Raw genomic sequence first — 18,628 nt, forward strand, 5'->3', positions numbered from 1 at the left:
AGACTAGGGAGGTTTTTCAATGCCTCGCAAAGGACACCAGTTGGTAGATGTGTCAAAAATTGTAATAAATAAACAGACGCTGAATATCCCTGAGCATGGTGAAATTATTAATTAGGCTGTGGATGGTGTATCAATACACCCAGCCACTACAAAGATAATGGTGTCCTTTCGAACTTAGTTGCTGGAGAGGAAGAAAACTGCTCAAGGATTTCACCATGAGGCCAATGGTTATTTTAAACAGATACAGAGTTTAATGGTTGTGATATGCGAAAACAGTGGATGGATCAACAACATTGGAGTTACTCCACAATAATAACTTAAATGACAGAGTGAAAAGAAGGAAGCTTGTGCAGAATAAGAATATTCCAAACATGCATTCTGTTTGCAACAAAGCAAGTAATACTGCAAAAAATGTGTCAAAGAAAATAACTTTTGGTCATGAATACAAAGCGTTATGTTTGGGGGAAAAATCCAGGACAATACATCACTGAGTACCACTCTTCATATCTTCAAGCATGTTGGTGGCTGCATCATGTTATGGGTATGCTTGTCGCTGGCAAGGACTAGGGAATTTTTGGGCAGATAAAAATAAAAGGAATATAGCTACAGGCAAAATCCTAGAGGAAAACCTGGTTCGGTCTGCTTTCCAACAGACACTGGGAGATTAATTATTTCAGCAGGACAATAGCCTAAAACACAAGGACAGATCTACACTGGACTGGACTTACCAAGATGACATTGAATGCTCCTGAGTGGCCTAGTTAGATTTGACTTCAATTGGCTTGAAAATCTATGTCAAGACTTGAAAAGTGCTGTCTAGCAATGATCAACAATCAACTTGGCAGAGCTTGAATAATTTTTTAAAGAACAATGGGCAAATATTGTACAATCCTCTTAGAGATTGTAATTTCCGCCAAAGGTGCTTCAACAAAGTATTGACTCAGGGGTGTCAATAATTATGTAAATTAGACATATGCATTTCATTTTCAATATATTTGAAAAAATGTCAAACATGTTTTCAATGTGTCATTAAGGGGTATTGTGTCTAGATGGGTGAGAGCGAATCTATTTAAAAAAAAAAAAATTCAGGCAGTAACACAACAAAATGTGGAATAAGTCAAGGGGTAAATACATTTTGAATGAATATGGAAGAACTTAAGTGCCCAAAAAAGGGTTAAAAATGTGTAAAAAAATAGATATACTAAATTCCTGAGCTTTTATTTTTTATATATCTCAGATTTAGGACAGACACTTCAAAACAAACTTCAATTTTATACATTTTTGTATCATTTTATCTGTTTTGCCATGTATGAATGTTATTCAATGTGTTTCTATAGGCTAATAGCAGTTAGGCCAAATTCAGTGTTTTATGAAATTATTCATAAAACATTAAAGAAATCATGCTAAATGTTTGTTGGTATTACCATCTTAAAACAATTCCATATGTTAGCTTAGTAGAATCCCAGTCCAGGGCCCTTCTGTTTGAGATATTAAAAATCTGACAATAGAGCGACGTAAAATACAAATATTTTGGAAAGATCAGGTAAGGAGCAGGATGTTGCTTTTAAAATGGCAGACTTATTTTTATTACAACATGTTAAATATATCAGCTAATACTTCCATAAACAGGTCTAATAAATCAAAGTCTAAAATCCAAAATATTTACATGGACTTTAATCTGTAAAGTGAAAGGGGAAAATCTGGAATACAAAACATTTAGGCTTTTCTTCTATTCAAGTCCTGTTAGTAAAAATGTTGCTAATAGAATCAACAAATTAAAACGTGGATGTCTAAGCACAAACATTCTGTACATTCCTTCCTTACAGTAATATGTTCCTATAAATAGCTGCTCATACAATACTCAGCATGTTAATTCTACATTTACAGTCTGTAAATAAAAACGAATTAAAAATGTAATGCTTTTTTTCTAATGTCATCCACTGTAGTCTTTCTCACATTGCCACACAATAATAATTGGTTTAGCTTACTATACGAGCCACAACACTATTTTTAGATTCTTCTTCCGGGGAGAGTATCAAATGGAGCCACCACCTCATTCTCCAGTCCTGTCAAGTCCTGTCTTTTGATTCCTGCTAAGTTAGTCAAATCCTCCTTGACTAACTGCACCAACTTCTGCAGCCCTTTGAAGTAGAAAGATCTGGAGGTGGAATTACACGCGTGTGGCGGTGCCGCGTTCGTTCCTGGAACGCCAGTCTCAGGTCTGGGTGTTGTTGATGTCGGAGGGGAAGAGGAGAGCCCCTATTCGCCACATGTAGAGGGAGTACAGAGGGAAATCATCGGACAGGAGCAAGACGCTATGCTCCAGCCGGCCCAGAAGGGCCCTCTGCTCTGGGCTCCAGTGGTGCCCAGTTCCCCCTGTGGCCCCTGGAGGTTCTTGTCCGACCTGAAGGAGCTGCTCCAGGAGCCAGAACAGATAGAAGGAGTTCTCATACAGGGATATGTCAAACTGGCCGGGCCCCTCGCTGCTTTCCCCCTGAAAAACACAAACATCACAGAGGAAATTAAAGTAAACTACCTGGCTGGAATAAATACCAACAGCATCTCACACTTAATATTTGAACTCAACCTGCTCTCAGGTAATTTTACAGGCTTCTAAAAAGAGAAATGAAAAATAATTATATACACTCAACCGAATTTAGAGAAAAACTGATGACAAAAAAATTGACTTGTGTGCAAAAAGTGTGCTTTGAAGCCTAATTCCAGTTGACTGGTATCACTGTGTGCGTGTATTTGTGTATGTGTATGAGTGCCATTTACGCTTGTGCTGTTTGTGTGAGTGTGTGTGTGTGTGTATGTGTGTTTGTGTGTGTGGAGTGAAAATGAGTAGAACAGCAGCCAGATGGCTGTCAGGTGCGGCTCCAGGCTGCTGGCTGTCTCCAGAGAGCTGACAGGATGTGAAATAGTCTCTCCTGCCTGACTCACTCGGACCCCATCTGGGTAGATCACGAACATACACCTCCTCTCCCTGGGGTGCTAATGGTATAGTCTCAATATGGCTGCTGCCATGAAAAGTAAAATAAATAAATATGAAATGTGTTGTTTTACAGGGTCAGCCATAGTTGTACGGCGTCCCTGGAGCAAATTAGGGTTGAGTGCCTTGCTCAAGGGCACAGGCATATTTTTCACGTCGTTGGCTCGGGTATTCGAACCAGCGACTTTCCGGTTACTGGCCTAACGCTCCAGCCGCTCGGCTATCCTACCTACCTGCCTCCCGCTCCTCAGGTTCTGAGGCTTGTGTCACATCTCAGGTGGTTCCCTTAGTGTTAGAGGTGTATTCCCAAACCACAACAACCCGGGAAAGTATGATCAAATATCTACGGTAATCATAAGGCTTATAAATGTTTCGCAATGCAATCTATTCGCCCAATAGGTTGTATCACAGAAAACAAGATCACACATTTTCCCATTAATAATGCAGCAGGTTGGGAAATTAAAATGTAGAGGAAGTCCTGAAATGAACTGCAAGACCTCTATCGGTGGCGGTGGGGGGTCTGGGTTCCTCTCCCCTCAGAAGTAACTTTCCACTTAGGTCCCATGGTAAATATCCCGCAATTATAACAGAGGAAGCTATTCAATGAGCTGACCACTGCCACCATGGAGAATAGCACCGAACAAGCACAATAAACAGCAGCAGATAATGCCTTCTGCTGGCTAACATTACATGAGTATTGTGCCAACATTGCAAAGACAAAATACGCTGAGGGGGCAAACTAAAGTAGCCTAGTAGTAAACATTTTGAGTAGCTCACAAACCCCCAGAATACCGATGGTCTGCAGATAAGAGTCCTCCTGAAGAAGGAAAACAGCCCAGACACACAGAGTCACTAAAACAACTACCTTTTGGGCACCTTACAGCTTGAAGAGATATTCAGAAGGAAAAGAGCCTTAGTCGTTTCTCTTTGGAGACCAATGTCCTCTAATCGTTGTGTCACTAAAACAACTCCCTGCTTTTTGCGCATCATAACCGATATACAGAGAATAACGTAACGGTGTAGAAAACCAGTTGCTCCTGAACACTTCTCTCAGCCTTCTCTTACCCTATGTCAGAGACACAACTCCAAGACAAAAAAATACCGTCGGCTACACATATTACTCAAATGTAAGCGTGCATACTTGCTAAGTCTAGATCGCTATGACACTCGCCCGATAGTTGCCCCCCTTGAAACAAGGCAGTGTAAACAGAATTGTCTCATTGACTCAACACTCCTACAATATAAATGGTAATAGCAGAGCAATGTTTTTGAAACAGCTGATTTTTTTTTCAAATATTTGAAACTTTTATTGAGATTTTTTAACCAGAAATTTCAGTAACAGCCTGTTACATTCTGAAATTGTCGCAGTAGCTGCCGGCTGCACTGAGCCATGTAAAAGTATGGAAGCCCATCCACACCACCAAAAACGTGTAAAATGTTGGTCATACAAATAGGATATGTTTTTTTAATTTGTAACATTATGTGGTGATTTCAAAGGTGGCACTACAGGTTCCAGAGTGGTGGAGGGAAATTGTTTTCCTGGGGCCCAGAGTTTTTCCTGATCTGGTACCTAATCAACTGCAGACCCTTGTTACAGTGTATGATCAGGTCATATGGTAAAAAAAAGAACAACCCTGGAAAAACTCCTAACCCTAGCGAGGATGAAAACATGAAAACCCTTTACACACAGAGACAACTGTGATCGGACAAAAACAAACATGGCTGCGCTCACTGTATGCATGGTTGCATCCTGTAGGCCTTTGCATCTGTAATAAAACAGATACTCATACAGTATGTCATCACAATTGTGTTGATTATTTGTGATTAAAAAGGACTAGGTTGCCTAGCCACCCGAAGTGTGAATATAAACCAAATTTGATCATTCACATTTTCTCAGAACACAAATAAATGGGCCTATTTTAGGCTATAAATACATAGCTTAGGCTATAAAAACAGGACATTATTGTTACCGAAAAACAAAATACAAAACGAACGTAAAGTTCTGCAGGCTACACAGCAACTATACAAAATCAAGATCCCACAAACTAAGGTGGAAAAAAGGCTGCCTAAGTATGATCCCCAATCAGAGACAACGATAGACAGCTGCCTTTGATTGGGAACCATACCAGGTCAACATAGATTGCCCACCCTAGTCACACCCTCACCTAACCAAATAGAGAATAAAAAGGCTCTCTAAGGTCAGGGCGTGACAGTTATGTTTGCCCAGATGTGTATAGGCTTCTCTAGGTTACCTGCAGCGGTGGTTGTTATCAGTAGGCTACAGTTGGTCAGATTGAAGCACAGACTAATTGTGCAAGTTGACTATGGAAGTCTGTTCCCACCACAAAATCTATTTGATTTAATCTGACTTCGAGTTATGAGATAGTAAGTCATAATAATGAGATAGTAAGTAAAAAATAATGAGATAGTAAGTGAAAATAATGAGATAGTAAGTCATAATAATGAGATAGCAAGTCATAATAATGAGATAGTAAGTTATAATAATGAGATAGTAAGTCATAATAATGAGATAGTAAGTCATAATAATGAGATAGTAAGTTATAATAATGAGATAGTAAGTCATAATAATGAGATAGTAAGTTATAATAATGAGATAGTAAGTTATAATAATGAGATAGTAAGTCATAATAATGAGATAGTAAGTTATAATAATGAGATAGTAAGTCATAATAATGAGATATTAAGTCATAATAATGATACACGTTCAGGCGATCTGTATCAATTTAATCCAATGTGCACTTTGCATCAGGCCCTCAACTTTCAAAGGACAGCCTTATGTACTGTATATCCTATAGTCAATCAGTGTGTGTATGTGTGTGTGTGTGATATGAGTTGGTGCCTGCTTGATGACATCTGGTTCTCATCTGATCAGATATGACTAATGCATTAATTCAATCCAATCTGTTAAAGGGGCAATCTGGGTTTGGTATATATAGCCATTGATTCTTGAAGAATGTAACTTAGAAATGCTTCCTGAGCAACGTTCTTACTTATGCCATCAGAAACCAAAATATAAGCTCGTTTAACTCCCTTGTTTGTAAACAATATACTTGTAAACAAACGCTGTATAGCTTCAAATCATTTTGATCTCATGGATGGTCAGTCCTTGCATCCCTATGTGAGAGTCCTTGAGAATATGTACATATTTGAGAGTGGTTACATTTCTCCTGCCCCATTCCTCAGCTTTTTTTGTTTTTCCTCAGCGGGGTCACTTTATTGTTTGAATCACAGATTACTTTTCAAGTCCATGATCCAGACTCACTATATCATAATTATGACTTACAGATTTCATAATTATGATTTAGTATCTCATAATTATGATTTACTATGTCATAACTGGCAGTCAGATTATTTTTTTGCGGGGGGCTTCCATAGGCTTCCACCGCTTATCGTGGTGAATTCACTTATATCCATGTTGTCAGTCGCAATGAGCTTTTAGCATATGTAATGATTTGCATGATATTGAGGAAAATTAAGCTGATTTGGAGTAATGTAAGGTAGGCCTACTGTACTTTTATATTGGCATGAGAGGGTTAATCATTCATTTTTGATAGGCTAACGTTACTTGATGAAGACACGCTCTTTTAGCAACTCTGTGCTTTGGTCTTGAAGCTAAATGTACGAGAAAATTAATTGTCTGCACATACATGCTTGTGAATTGCTGCATTATTCAAGTGTAATATGGTTTGGTTGTATTATTCAATAGTGTCATACGTTTTAGAAGAACATGTTCTGCTATTGTTGAATTGTTTGTGTTTACTGGCTAGTGGCTACTGTGCCATTTACAGTCAATATAAGCTGCAGACCAAGAATGTTGTGTTACCAGCCAGAACGAAAGGTGAGGGAGGCAAAGATGTAATGTGAATTGAAAAGTTGAATTATCTTTCGCCACCCCGCTCTACAGACTCTCCTTCATATCTCATAGTGGGAATAGGACCTTTATTACCCTAGCAGAGAGCAGAGGTACTCGGGGAATTGGCTTTCCATTGTTTAGAGGTCTCTCTGCCCCCAACCTATTCACACCTCTTCTGGATCTCTCTCCTGGTGTGGGTCAGCTGACCTTGGCCAGCCAATCAGCGGTCTAACCTGGTGGTGGTAACAGGCCCCCAATTCCTGCTGGTGATTTAGTTGTTCCAAGGAGGGCAGGTTGAGTGTCTCTGTCCTCCATCACAATTCAGCAACTGGACCTCTCCCCTTTCCACATGGACAATCCTCTAATCTGGACTTCCTAACTGTGTATTAGTGCAGTGGCACCTAACCGTTTTTGGTTACTGTACCAACAACTGAATTTAGCTCTGCCTGGATTACCCCTGAAGTACCCCCTCGTGTATTTTACCAGTACACCTATGGTCTCATGAGGCTTCTCATGTACCCACAGTGGATAGGCCAAGTACCCCCAGGGGTCCTAGTACCCCTGGTTGGGAACCACTGGGTTAGTGCAGGGAATGACCATGTAAGTGACCATGTAAAGCTCTGCCTTATCTCAGTTCACTGGTCACGATGGCAACACCCACCCGTAGCACGCCCTCCAGCAGGTGTATCTCTCTGATCATCCCTAAAGCCAACACCTCATTTGGCCGCCTTTCGTTCCAGTTCTCTGCTGCCTGTGACTGGAACGAATTGCAAAAATCGCTGAAGTTGGAGACTTTTATCTCCCTCACCAACTTCAAACATCTGCTATCTGAGCAGCTAACCGATCGCTGCAGCTGTACATAGTCTATCGGTAAATAGCCCACCCAACTTTACCTACCTCATCCCCATACTGTTTATATTCATTTACTTTTCTGCTCTTTTGCACACCAATATCTCTACCTGTACATGACCATCTGATCATTTAACACTCCAGTGTTAATCTGCAAAATTGTAATTATTCGCCTACCTCCTCATGCCTTTTGCACACAATGTATATAGACTCTCTTTTTTTCCTACTGTGTTATTGACTTGTTAATTGTTTACTCCATGTGTAACTCTGTGTTGTCTGTTCACACTGCTATGCTTTATCTTGGCCAGGTCGCAGTTGCAAATGAGAACTTGTTCTCAACTAGCCTACCTGGTTAAATAAAGGTGAAAAAAAAGAAAAGTGGACACCTAGTGGGTTAGGGTTCAACTGCTGCATGTACCTTATCTATTCAAATGTAACATGCTACTGTATTACTGCCTACTATACTACTGCTACATGTCTCATTCAATGTAGTGTGTTAGCAGGTTAATGCATATCAGTGTTATAGCTAATGTTACATAGACCACATCTTCCCTACTGTTCCCCTTAGATTTTTATTTAGTCACATGCACATGGCAGATTTAGTGGCAGGGAGGAGAGTACACTCTTAATGGTGCTTCTGTAGAAGACTGAGGGCCCTTGGGGACAGGCCACATTTCTTCAGCCTCATGAGGTTAAAGAGTCACTGTTGTAACTTCTTCGCCACGGTGTCTGTGTGGTTTGACCATTTTACGTTTTTTGACGGTCTCCATGGCGGCCCCGTTCCCCCTGAAGTCCACAATCAGTCCCTTTGGTTAGCTGACGTTGAGGGAGAGGTTGTTTACCTGGCACCACACCGTCAGAGTGCCTACCTCCTCCCTGTATGCCATCTCGCTGTTGTGGCTAATCAGGCCTGCTGCTGTCGTGTTGTCAGTGAACTTGATGATGAGAGTTGAAAACTGTGTGAGGCCACACAGTCGTGGCTATGCAGGGAGTACAGGAGGAGACTGAGAACGCACACTTGTGGGGCCCTAGTGTTGAGAATCAGTGTGGAGGAGTTAATGTTGCCTACCTTCACCACCTGGGGGGGGGGGGGGGGTCCATCAGGAAATCCAGGACCCAGCTGCATAGGGAGGAGTTCAGTCCCGGGGCTGTGAGCTTTGTGGTGAGCATAAAGGGACACTATGGTACTGAAGAACCGAGCTGTAGTTGATGAACAGCATCCTCACATGCATTCTGCTTGTCCAGGTGGGTGAAGGCAGTGTGCAGTGCAATGGTAATTGGGTTGTCCGTGGATCTGTCGGGGCGGTAGGCAAATTGGAGACGGTTCAGTGTCGGGAGGGAGGCGATGATGTAGTCTGACTAGCCTCTCAAAGCACTTGGCGATGACGGAAGTGAGTGGTACGGGTCTGTAGTCATTCAGTTCAGTTACCATTCTTGGGCACAGGGATGATAGTGAACATCTTGAAGCAGGTGGGGATAACGGAAAACACAACAGGATGTCCAAAAACACAACAGCTAGCTGGTCTGTACTTGTTCGGAGGGCGTGGCTAGGGATGTCATCTGGGCCAGCAACCTTGCGAGGGGTTAACATGTTTGAATGACTTGCATGCATCCTCCGTGGAGACGTAACCCTCATTGACCTCAGAGGCTCTCATCGGCAGCTCAGAGTCGTTTTGCTTGAACCTTGAGAAAAAGGTGTTTGTTTAGCTTGTCCAGTAGGGCGACATTGGTGTCTGCAACGTGACTGGCTTTTTTTTTGTAATCCGTGATCGTTAGAAGCCCCTGCCACATACGCCCTTGGGGTAGTTCTGGGTACAGTACAGTAGGGCTGGGCGATATGGGCAAAATATCAAATCAAGGTATTTATAAATAAATAAATACGTATGCCATCCAAGGGTCATCACATACATTCTAAGTGATTTCAATGGATCTTTCTCCATTCTGATTGTTTTAAACTGTTCCAATTAAACTTCAAGCTAAAACAAGGACTGCGGCGCAGAAGAAATGCCAGGCTGCGCAGAATTTCACCGAGTTCGCCTCATTAGTTTGCACTATATAGAGCAATGCTTTTTCTGTGATAGAATCAACATTATTTCAGCCCCCTTTCAATGTAACAAAACAAATCTAACTTTGTAAGATTGAGGTGGATTTTGTTGTAGGCAGAGCCAAATTGCAAAGGAGTAGAATTCTATTGGCAGATAGTTAGCCCACAAGCGGTCTTTCAATCTTCAATCTGCAAGTGAATGCGCTTTTCAGATCAGCTCAGATCAGAGCCGTGCATGTGCACATTTGTGGATATTCTTTTGCTAGTTAGTGCGTTATTAGCCGAGTTATAGGTAACTATAGGTCAGCAATAGGGAGTTACTGCTTCCTACTCAAACACAAAACGTGTAGGCTACATTTCAAGCTGTCTTTGAAAAGCAAGTCAGGTAAAAAGATTTTGTCTTAATTAACAGGGCAATGTTGTATTTTGAGACCGGCTTGAATGTACAAATAAGCCAATATCCTGAGGGGTAGCCTACATTGTCTAATTCTCTGTATGACCATAATAATCAATTGTATTTTGTAAAGTGGTTTCTTACATCATACAACACAATACAATGCAATTTACAGTCACATATTTGGTGACTGTTATAGACCAAAAAAATATATATATAGGCCTGCATTGAACACCACATATAGGCTGTAGGCTATATCATAGAAATCAAAAGCTATTTACATGTGAAAATGTAATGGGATTTTCTCCATTGGATTTGTTGGTTGGCCACTCTGATAAGCCTACATTATGCTCAAATTGCAATAATAGCCTATTGGCTACTGTCTAAAACTGTAAGGGTACAGCCTCAGAGTTCACTGTAAACACGCGCCGGAAGTTGCACAAAATTCGAACAACGTTCCATTCAGAAGATCTAAAATTAGCTAAGAAAAGACAAATGAGCCATTTACAGATGTAAGAAACACAAACTCATAGTGTAATTATAGAACGCTAGTGGATTTATATGAAGAAGCAAAGTGAAAACAGCATTGTTGTCACCAATATTGTTGCATGTGCTGTATTGACAATGCAGACTGAACGAACAAATGCGCCCCTTGAGTGACAGGGGGCGGGGCTAGGTCTGTGTGGGAAGCGGCATGGAGAGAGGAGAGAGATGACTCGAGTAGCTGAGCAAATTATAAAAAGGGACGTTACATACGGCGTATCATATTTAGCAAACCAAACATTCAAAAACCGTTATACAAGGTAAAGTAAAAACGCAAACCGATCCGTTCATCAATACTGGTATATTGTAAAACACAGTACAACCCTACAGTATAGTATCCAGGCCATTAGGAGTATTCTCTCCACTATTACTATAGGCCTGAAGATGGCTGCGGTGTTGTTATGCAACCCAAGATGGCTGCCTCCATGGCTTTTCCCTAGCATTGCTAGCCTCCAACTATGCTACGCTACTACATTAGCTGCTGTATTGCATATTGTTATTTAAATAATATAGCAGTACACTGCTATTATACAGTTATCTGCTGCTACTGTTATTAATACAAGTAATGCCACTGTGTAATACATGCTTTCCTTCTGTCCAATTACAACTTCCACTAGTCCCTTCTCTTTGTAATGCTGTTTGTGTGTGTGTCTGTTTGGTGTGTACTAATACATGTGTGAATTTTTTGTTTTTGTTTTGGGGGGTTGGGGGCCCCCTTGTCAAACATTTTCTCTTAGCCTCATGACATAATATGTAGAATAGCATAATAAAACCGTACATTTTTCCGACACAAAATGTGTTGATATGCAGGAAGTACCCCAAAAGCGGTAGTCCGGCTCTGCCTTCAGTGATGTCAGGGCCTCCTGTACTGGATCTATCTGTCTGTCTGCAGGGATTCTAATCACAATGTGCTGTGACCTTGATAGCAGAGGTTTGAGATAATGAAGTGGACCCTGAACGGAATTCAATTGGCCGTGTTGTGTTGATTAGACTTGCGTCTCGTTAAACTAGGAGACAGTACAGCTAGGAGACAGTACAGCTAGGAGACAGTACAGACAGTCCCACTCTCTGATTGGAGAGTCAGCCATCACAATCTCAGAGATTGGGAGAGAAAAAGTATAGACAGCATGATAAAGCTGTGCTAAGAGGCCTAAAGGGGTAGTAATATAATGATAGACAGAGATTGATTCGTTGACAGAGTGGAGGCGAAACAGAAAAGCCCACAGTTTGATTCAGACAAGGAGGAAAGATAAGGGAATATACAATTTTCTCCCTTCTCCAGAGCAGAGCTGCTCCCCTTCTCAGTGCTCACTAACGCAACAATAATGTGTCCAGACTTCCAGTCAGCAGGCATGCTCAGTATTAACGCTCATCTAAATGCATAGCCTGCGATCCACCAGGACTTTGGTACACACTGTGGCAGTATCCAAAATGGCACCCTATTCCCTATATAGTGCACTACTTTTGACCAGGGCCCATAACTATGGTCAAATGGCCTGTGCCTGCTAAGTGAGGGGTGGGGGTTAACTTCCAGTTAGCTCTCTTCTTCTACGAACCTGCCCAGTCATGCTCTGCGCCCCCTGCCCACTCTGCGCCCCTGCCCAGTCATGTGAAATCCATAGATTAGGGCCTAATGAATTTATTTCAATTGACTGATTTCCTAATATGAACTGTAATTCAGTAAAGCCGTTGAAATTGTTGCATGTTTTATATTTTTGTTCAGTATATATAAAAGTGTAATATTGGTATGCAAACTAAACATTTTCTACATTTCAACTCTATATCTGACAGGTGTCTTTTTTTTAAAGCCCATAACCATAGGTATGAGGTGTATATTTTTGTTTCAAAGTATATTTATTTAAGACTACCAAGAAACACTGTGTGATCCTGATTTAGCCCACTGCAGTAAAAGGTTATGGCTCCAGTCTTGATTACTGTCTGGTAATATGATCAAGTGCAGCAAAGAAAGACCTAGCAAAGCTGCAGCTGGCTCAGAACAGAGCAGCACACCTTGCCCTTAACTGCACATACAGAATCAACAACATGCATACCAGTATTTCCTGGTTGAGGGTTGACGAGAATTCCAGACTGTCTGTATAATCAAATAACATTCAGCTCAAACACCCTTACATACCCCAAAAGACATGTCACCAGGGTTCTCTTCACAGTCCACAAGTCCAAAACGAATTCAGGGCAACGCACAGTATTATACAGAGCCAAGACTCCAGCCACCCAAGTCAAAGACTGTTCTCTCTGCTACAGCACGGCAAGCGGTACAAGGGTGCCAAGTCTGGGACCAAAAGGCTCCTTAACAGCTTCTACCCCCAAGCTATCAGACTGCTGAACAGTTAATCAAATGGCTACCCAGACTATTTGCATTGACCCCCCCCCCCCCTTATTTTGCACGGTCTCTCTTACATTGGCTCTATGAACACTCACTACCCTCACACATACGGCTGGTAGCCTAGTGGTTAGAGCATTGGGCCAGTAACCGAAAGGTTGCTGGATCGAATCCCCGAGCTGACAAGGTAAAAATCTGTCGTTCTGCACCTGAACAAGACAGTTAACTGTTCCTAGGCCGTCATTGTAAATAAGAATTTGTTCTTAACTGACTTGCCTAGTTAAATAAAGGTTACTTTGAAAAAAACACACACACTTTCACATCTGCTGCTGCAACTCTGTTCATTATCTATCCTGAATTGCCTAGTCACTTTTACCCCCACCTACTTGTACATATTACTTCAATTACCCCCTGCACATTGACTCGGTACCGGTACTCCTTGTATAAAGCCTCGTTACTGTTATTTTATTGTGTTACTATTTCCTTTTGACATTTTTGCAAATTAGTTTGACTTTTTAACTCTGCATTGTTGGAAAAGGGCTCGTAAGTAAGCATTGCACGGTAAAGTCTACACCGGTTGAATTCGGCGCATGCAACAAATACAATTAGACTTGATTTGATCGCATGGAACTTCTTTCCATCTACAATTACTTAAGCAAACAGCAAAATTACCTTTAAAAAACGGATTAAACAACATCTCTCATGGAACGGCGGGACTGTGAGGGGACACACACACACACACAAATACACGCACACACAGACACCCTGGTAGTGTTCTTTGTATATCGTGTTTTAAATGTGTATCAATGTTTTGTTACTTGTCATGTTTTTTGTTGTTGTATTCTGTGGACCCTAGGAAGAGTAGCTGATGCTTCTGCAAAAGCTAAATGGGGATCCTAGTAAACAAATACATTAAAGGCCTTCAATTGATAGAGAAGGACAGGAAAAGTAATTATTTGGTGGTTAATATGGGCGAGGGAAAAACAGCCTCCAATGTGGCCTGAATGGAATTAATATGCACTGCGGGTAGACCACAGATAATGTTAGTGATGCTAAGATTCTAGTATTACAGGTACCTGATCTCTGCACAAACTCAGTATCAAACTCTGTCCATGATTATTGGTATCCCGAATAAAGATGAGCAAAAAAGACTGTATAAAATAAATACAAATTCTGAGTTATATTTATACTAATAAAATTGCTCAGAGAAAGAGATTTGGTTTAACAAGTAATAATGAAAAATACATTATTGGCACCCGTTATCCTCCCCTTGTGAGGATAACGACACTGATCCTTTCACTAAAATGTTTAATGAGATTGGAGAACACATTGAGAGGGATCTTAGACTATTCCTCCATACTGAATCTTTCCAGATCATTGATATCCTTTGTCTGTTCTTATGTAGTCCTCTTCAATTCAAACCACAGGTTTTCAAAGGGGTTCAAGTCTGGAAACTGAGATGGCCGTTGCAAAATGTTGATTTTTGTGGGGGAAAACTCATTCTGATTGGGCCTATGCCCTCCCATGGCTGCGCCCCTGCTCAGTCATGTGAAATCCATAGATTTATGGCCTAATGAATTCATTTAACTGTAACTCAGTAAAAATATTATAAATTGTTGAATGTTGCGTTTATATATTTGTTCAGTATAATTTCCCAATTTTTTGGAGCATACAATATAGCTCAGTATTTGTATTATAGTCTTATTTGCTCATCTTTATCAATGGTGCCAACAATTATGTACCTGACTGTATGCACAGGTGTCTGTTTGTATTGGAGGTTGGACAATATATCCATGCAGTGTTTGCTCATTTCAGTACAGAGCCAACAACACTAAAGCAAATAAACATTTGCTCATCACTAACACTGTTCACTTAACTTAGTAGCCAGATCCTCAAAACACCAACCTTCGCGTCTGTGACAGATTGGCTGTACAAACCAAAATGCTAGAGTTAAAATCAAATGTCAAACAAAACCTGCCTGCAGGTCACACATTTGGAGGGTTGATCTTCCAAACTTGGAAAATGTTTTAGCACTTGGGAGTCTGAGATATCAGCAGCCAAAAGATGACGAGTACCCATTTCAAATCATTTTTAAAAGATAACTTTTGAACTCAATTTCAATCCATTTATTTGATGAACATTGTACTGTACTTATTTGCAAATTATGTTATGCAAGTCACTCATAAACACTATAAAGCAAATCAATGATCTGTGCAGGACATGTTATGAGGCGTAAAAAAAAAAAAAAAAAAAAAATCCTGGACCATAAATCAGGATAAGTTTCAATAAATCTCTTTCAGTGGAAACAAAACTGCTGCCGAAAAATGGGTTCTTCCCAGGACTGTTGGTCCGGTATTTGCAATCCCATTCTATGTCACGAGGTCGGTGTGTAAACTGTGGAGAGCAGAGCCGAGCAGATGCTCTTAGTGAATCTAATATTTTCTGATAGCCATCTGACCGAAGCCTATTGTAGCCAGCACTACAAAGGCAGACAATACTAGCCCACACAGCCGTCATCACCTTGGCTCAAGATAAGGAAAACAACTCCCCAGAATTGATTTGTCTTCTGCCTCAGAGAAAGCTACAATGTGTTTCATAGCGTCTCATTCAAGGCGGTGGACTGACAATACACTGATTTCTCCGACAGCTAATCGATCCCATCTCATCCGCGAGGGAATTCTCCGAGTTACATCTGACTGCATTTTGACCGCTTTTAGTGTGAGGACATATACCTTTTGTTACAAGATAAAAGAAACATCAAGTTCTTCAAGCTTGCCTCAAAAGCAACACCATTAAAATCTAGGCTATTCTCTGAGGAAGAAAAGCATTTTGTAGTTCTTCAGAAAACTGTCTCCCGAGGTCTTTCCTCAGTCAGAACCATTGTGATGTAGTGAGTATACGGACGCTGACTCACTGGCACATTCACTGCCCACTACACTCATGAAGAGACCAAAAGTGACATCAACCTTCAGAGAGATTTATTACTTCACCTGGGTTGAACTGCAATATTCCATCAATATCCCCAAGAAATTTGGTTTGACAGACAGAAACCCCACAGGCTACAGCCACCTCTGTCCGCCCGCCCGCCTTGGGCCTGACACCACAGTATACCTTCTCCCCAGTTACCCATCTCCCCAGCCTGTCCTTGCCCAGGCTCCTCTCTGCTCTATTTACCAGGTCTGTTTTTTGGGGGGTGTTTTTTAATCCATTTTTTTGTCCAGAGGGTTTACTTGTACATCAAGATGCCTCACACTACAGACACAGGAGATAGACTCCTGCCCTGTGGGGCGTTCTGGCTCAGATAAGGCTTTATTTTCTTCATCCCCAGTACCTCTGTGTGTAGGTCAATGCTGATGGCACAGAGACGCTTGCTGCTGCTACGTGCTAAGCTGAAGGACAAAGAGGGCTGGTCTGCAGAGCATTACCATATCCTCTTCCCTGGTGGCTTCCTAGTTTAGGATCCCCATTAGCTGTTGCACATGCAGCAGCTATTCTTCCTGGAGCCCACATAAAACATAAAATACATGACAGACTACAGAACAGTTATAGACAAGAATAACATAAGAATATTATAACAATTTAAATAAAAAGTTCTATTGTCAAGGCACCAAAAGACATAAAAAAATATATACTATTTGTATACTATGTTCCATCTCACAACACAGATGTATGTAGAACCTCCTGAACAGAATGCAAGATATCACAGAGAAAAACACGTTGTCTACCATGATACACATTTGTTTGCCATCAGCAGAGTGTGAGAGTCTGTCGAAGGAAGTGGAAAAATGAGGCGATTTACCGACGCACTGGTGGCTCCTGGCTTTGTTTCATCATAACATAACTTTGATCAAACAGCTTCATTTCCCCTCTCGGTTAGAGATCTGTGCTGCTTTGAGGGGCCAAGTACGACTTTGATCCTTGGCTATTTAACGGTCCAGCAAAACCTCTGCTGCAGCTCTTAATCTGATCTTCATTGAAACCGGTCACTGGCCCAGAAGGGAAAGCACCAAGCATGGAGAATAAGAGAGAATAGGAGAGAGCACAAAGAGAGAGGCGGCACTTTGTTACACACACACACACACACACACACACACACACACACACACACACAATCTCGTAAACGCACTAGGCAGATGTGTAATGAGAGACATAGCTCAGTCAGAATGGCCAGGGTTTTAATGAGCATCAGTATCATGAAGTGCTGAGAGCCATAAGTCACGTTTCCCTCAGACTCGTAGGCTTGCTGGATACGATATAAGGCGGTTCAGCTCGGGTGCATGTCAGCTGGGGAGACATAAACAACGCTAGAATAAAATGACTTTTATGAGAGAGACTCACTTGGACATGAATGAACACACACGCTCTTTTTCTCCTTCTCTACGTTCCAGGATATTCTGTAAAGGATAAATTGGCAAAGAGTGTTGTTTTTCCTCAGGTGCACTGCACACCACCCATTACTAGGCTATAAGAGTTTGACATCCTCATGAAAAGTCTACTCGTCAGTTTTTCCTTCTACCTTTTCCCTTTAAAAAAGGGCAATTCCGACACTTTCTAACCAGTTATTAAATTTTTAGTATACATGCATACATAAGTATACATAAGATTTGATACACATTGATGTTTTGTTTTTGTTAGTCATACCACACGATTCCTCGTTTACAGCATACTACGATTGCCAGGGTGCATTTCATCTCTCATGATGCAATGCTTCTTCTAGTTAGCCTGCAGTTAGCATAGCAAGCTGGCTATCAAGCCCAGACTAAGCTTAGTCTAAATCAATCACCAAACAGTCAATCGCGATCGACTGGTTGATCTCCAAGGCATTCCTAATCGATCGCAAAACATTTCTATAAAATACCCAACGATAAAGGCTGCTGTTGGCGGTAGGTGCACTTGTTTCAGCTGCCTTGCGCTGGGAAGGCAAAGTGTTCCCATTTTGAACCATTTCATGTGTCTGAAGGTAAACTCTGCCTACTCAGCATGCCCGGACAGCAAATCAAATACACCTATAGCCCAACCACTACCCAATCGGATTGCTCAGATCACAGTGTCTGTACTCGGCAGCTTCCTCGAACAAACAGCAAAGGCAGTTGATACTACTGTGATTTTAAAATGTCTAAAACGATAAAGAGAGAGACTGTCACATGTCAATGAATACAGCTGTTATGAGTGAGTTCATGTTTAAGTCTATAAAGAAAGTACATTATTTCTCACTCAGCTGTGCCACAAATTATGATCCATTACCAGTGTGATCATAGAACTCAAGTTTTGAAATATAATTTTAAAATTATCTGAAAAGAACAACATCGGCAGGGCAAGCATAGCAGTGATAATGTATTTGGCCTATAGTATACTGCAGAAACTTAATCTCTACAGAACTGCTTTTAATTGGTCAATGTTGCAAAGGCTTACAGTGTATTCGGAAAGTATTCAGACGCCTTGACTTTTTCTACATTTTGTTACGTTACAGCCTTATTCTAAAATGGATTACATTGTTTTTTCCCTCATCAATCTACACACAATACCCATAATGACATAGCAAAAACAGCTTTTTAGAAATGTTTGCAAATGTATAAATAAAAAAAATCTAA

At 41.0% G+C, this 18,628-nt stretch overlaps 1 protein-coding gene across 1 annotated transcript in view; it reads right to left on the reverse strand.

The window, feature by feature from the left end:
• Window positions 1-241: 241 nt before the first annotated feature.
• Window positions 242-18,628, reverse strand: part of mei4 (meiosis-specific, MEI4 homolog (S. cerevisiae)) — a 50,363-nt gene continuing 31,976 nt past the window's right edge. The window contains exon 5 of the mRNA XM_029677182.2: window positions 242-2,494. Coding sequence (XP_029533042.2) covers window positions 2,216-2,494 — 279 coding nt within the window. The 3' untranslated portion in view covers window positions 242-2,215. The remainder of the gene's footprint in view (window positions 2,495-18,628) is intronic.

Source organism: Oncorhynchus nerka, linkage group LG13 (genome assembly GCF_034236695.1).
Source record: "Oncorhynchus nerka isolate Pitt River linkage group LG13, Oner_Uvic_2.0, whole genome shotgun sequence".
NCBI lineage: Eukaryota > Metazoa > Chordata > Actinopteri > Salmoniformes > Salmonidae > Oncorhynchus > Oncorhynchus nerka.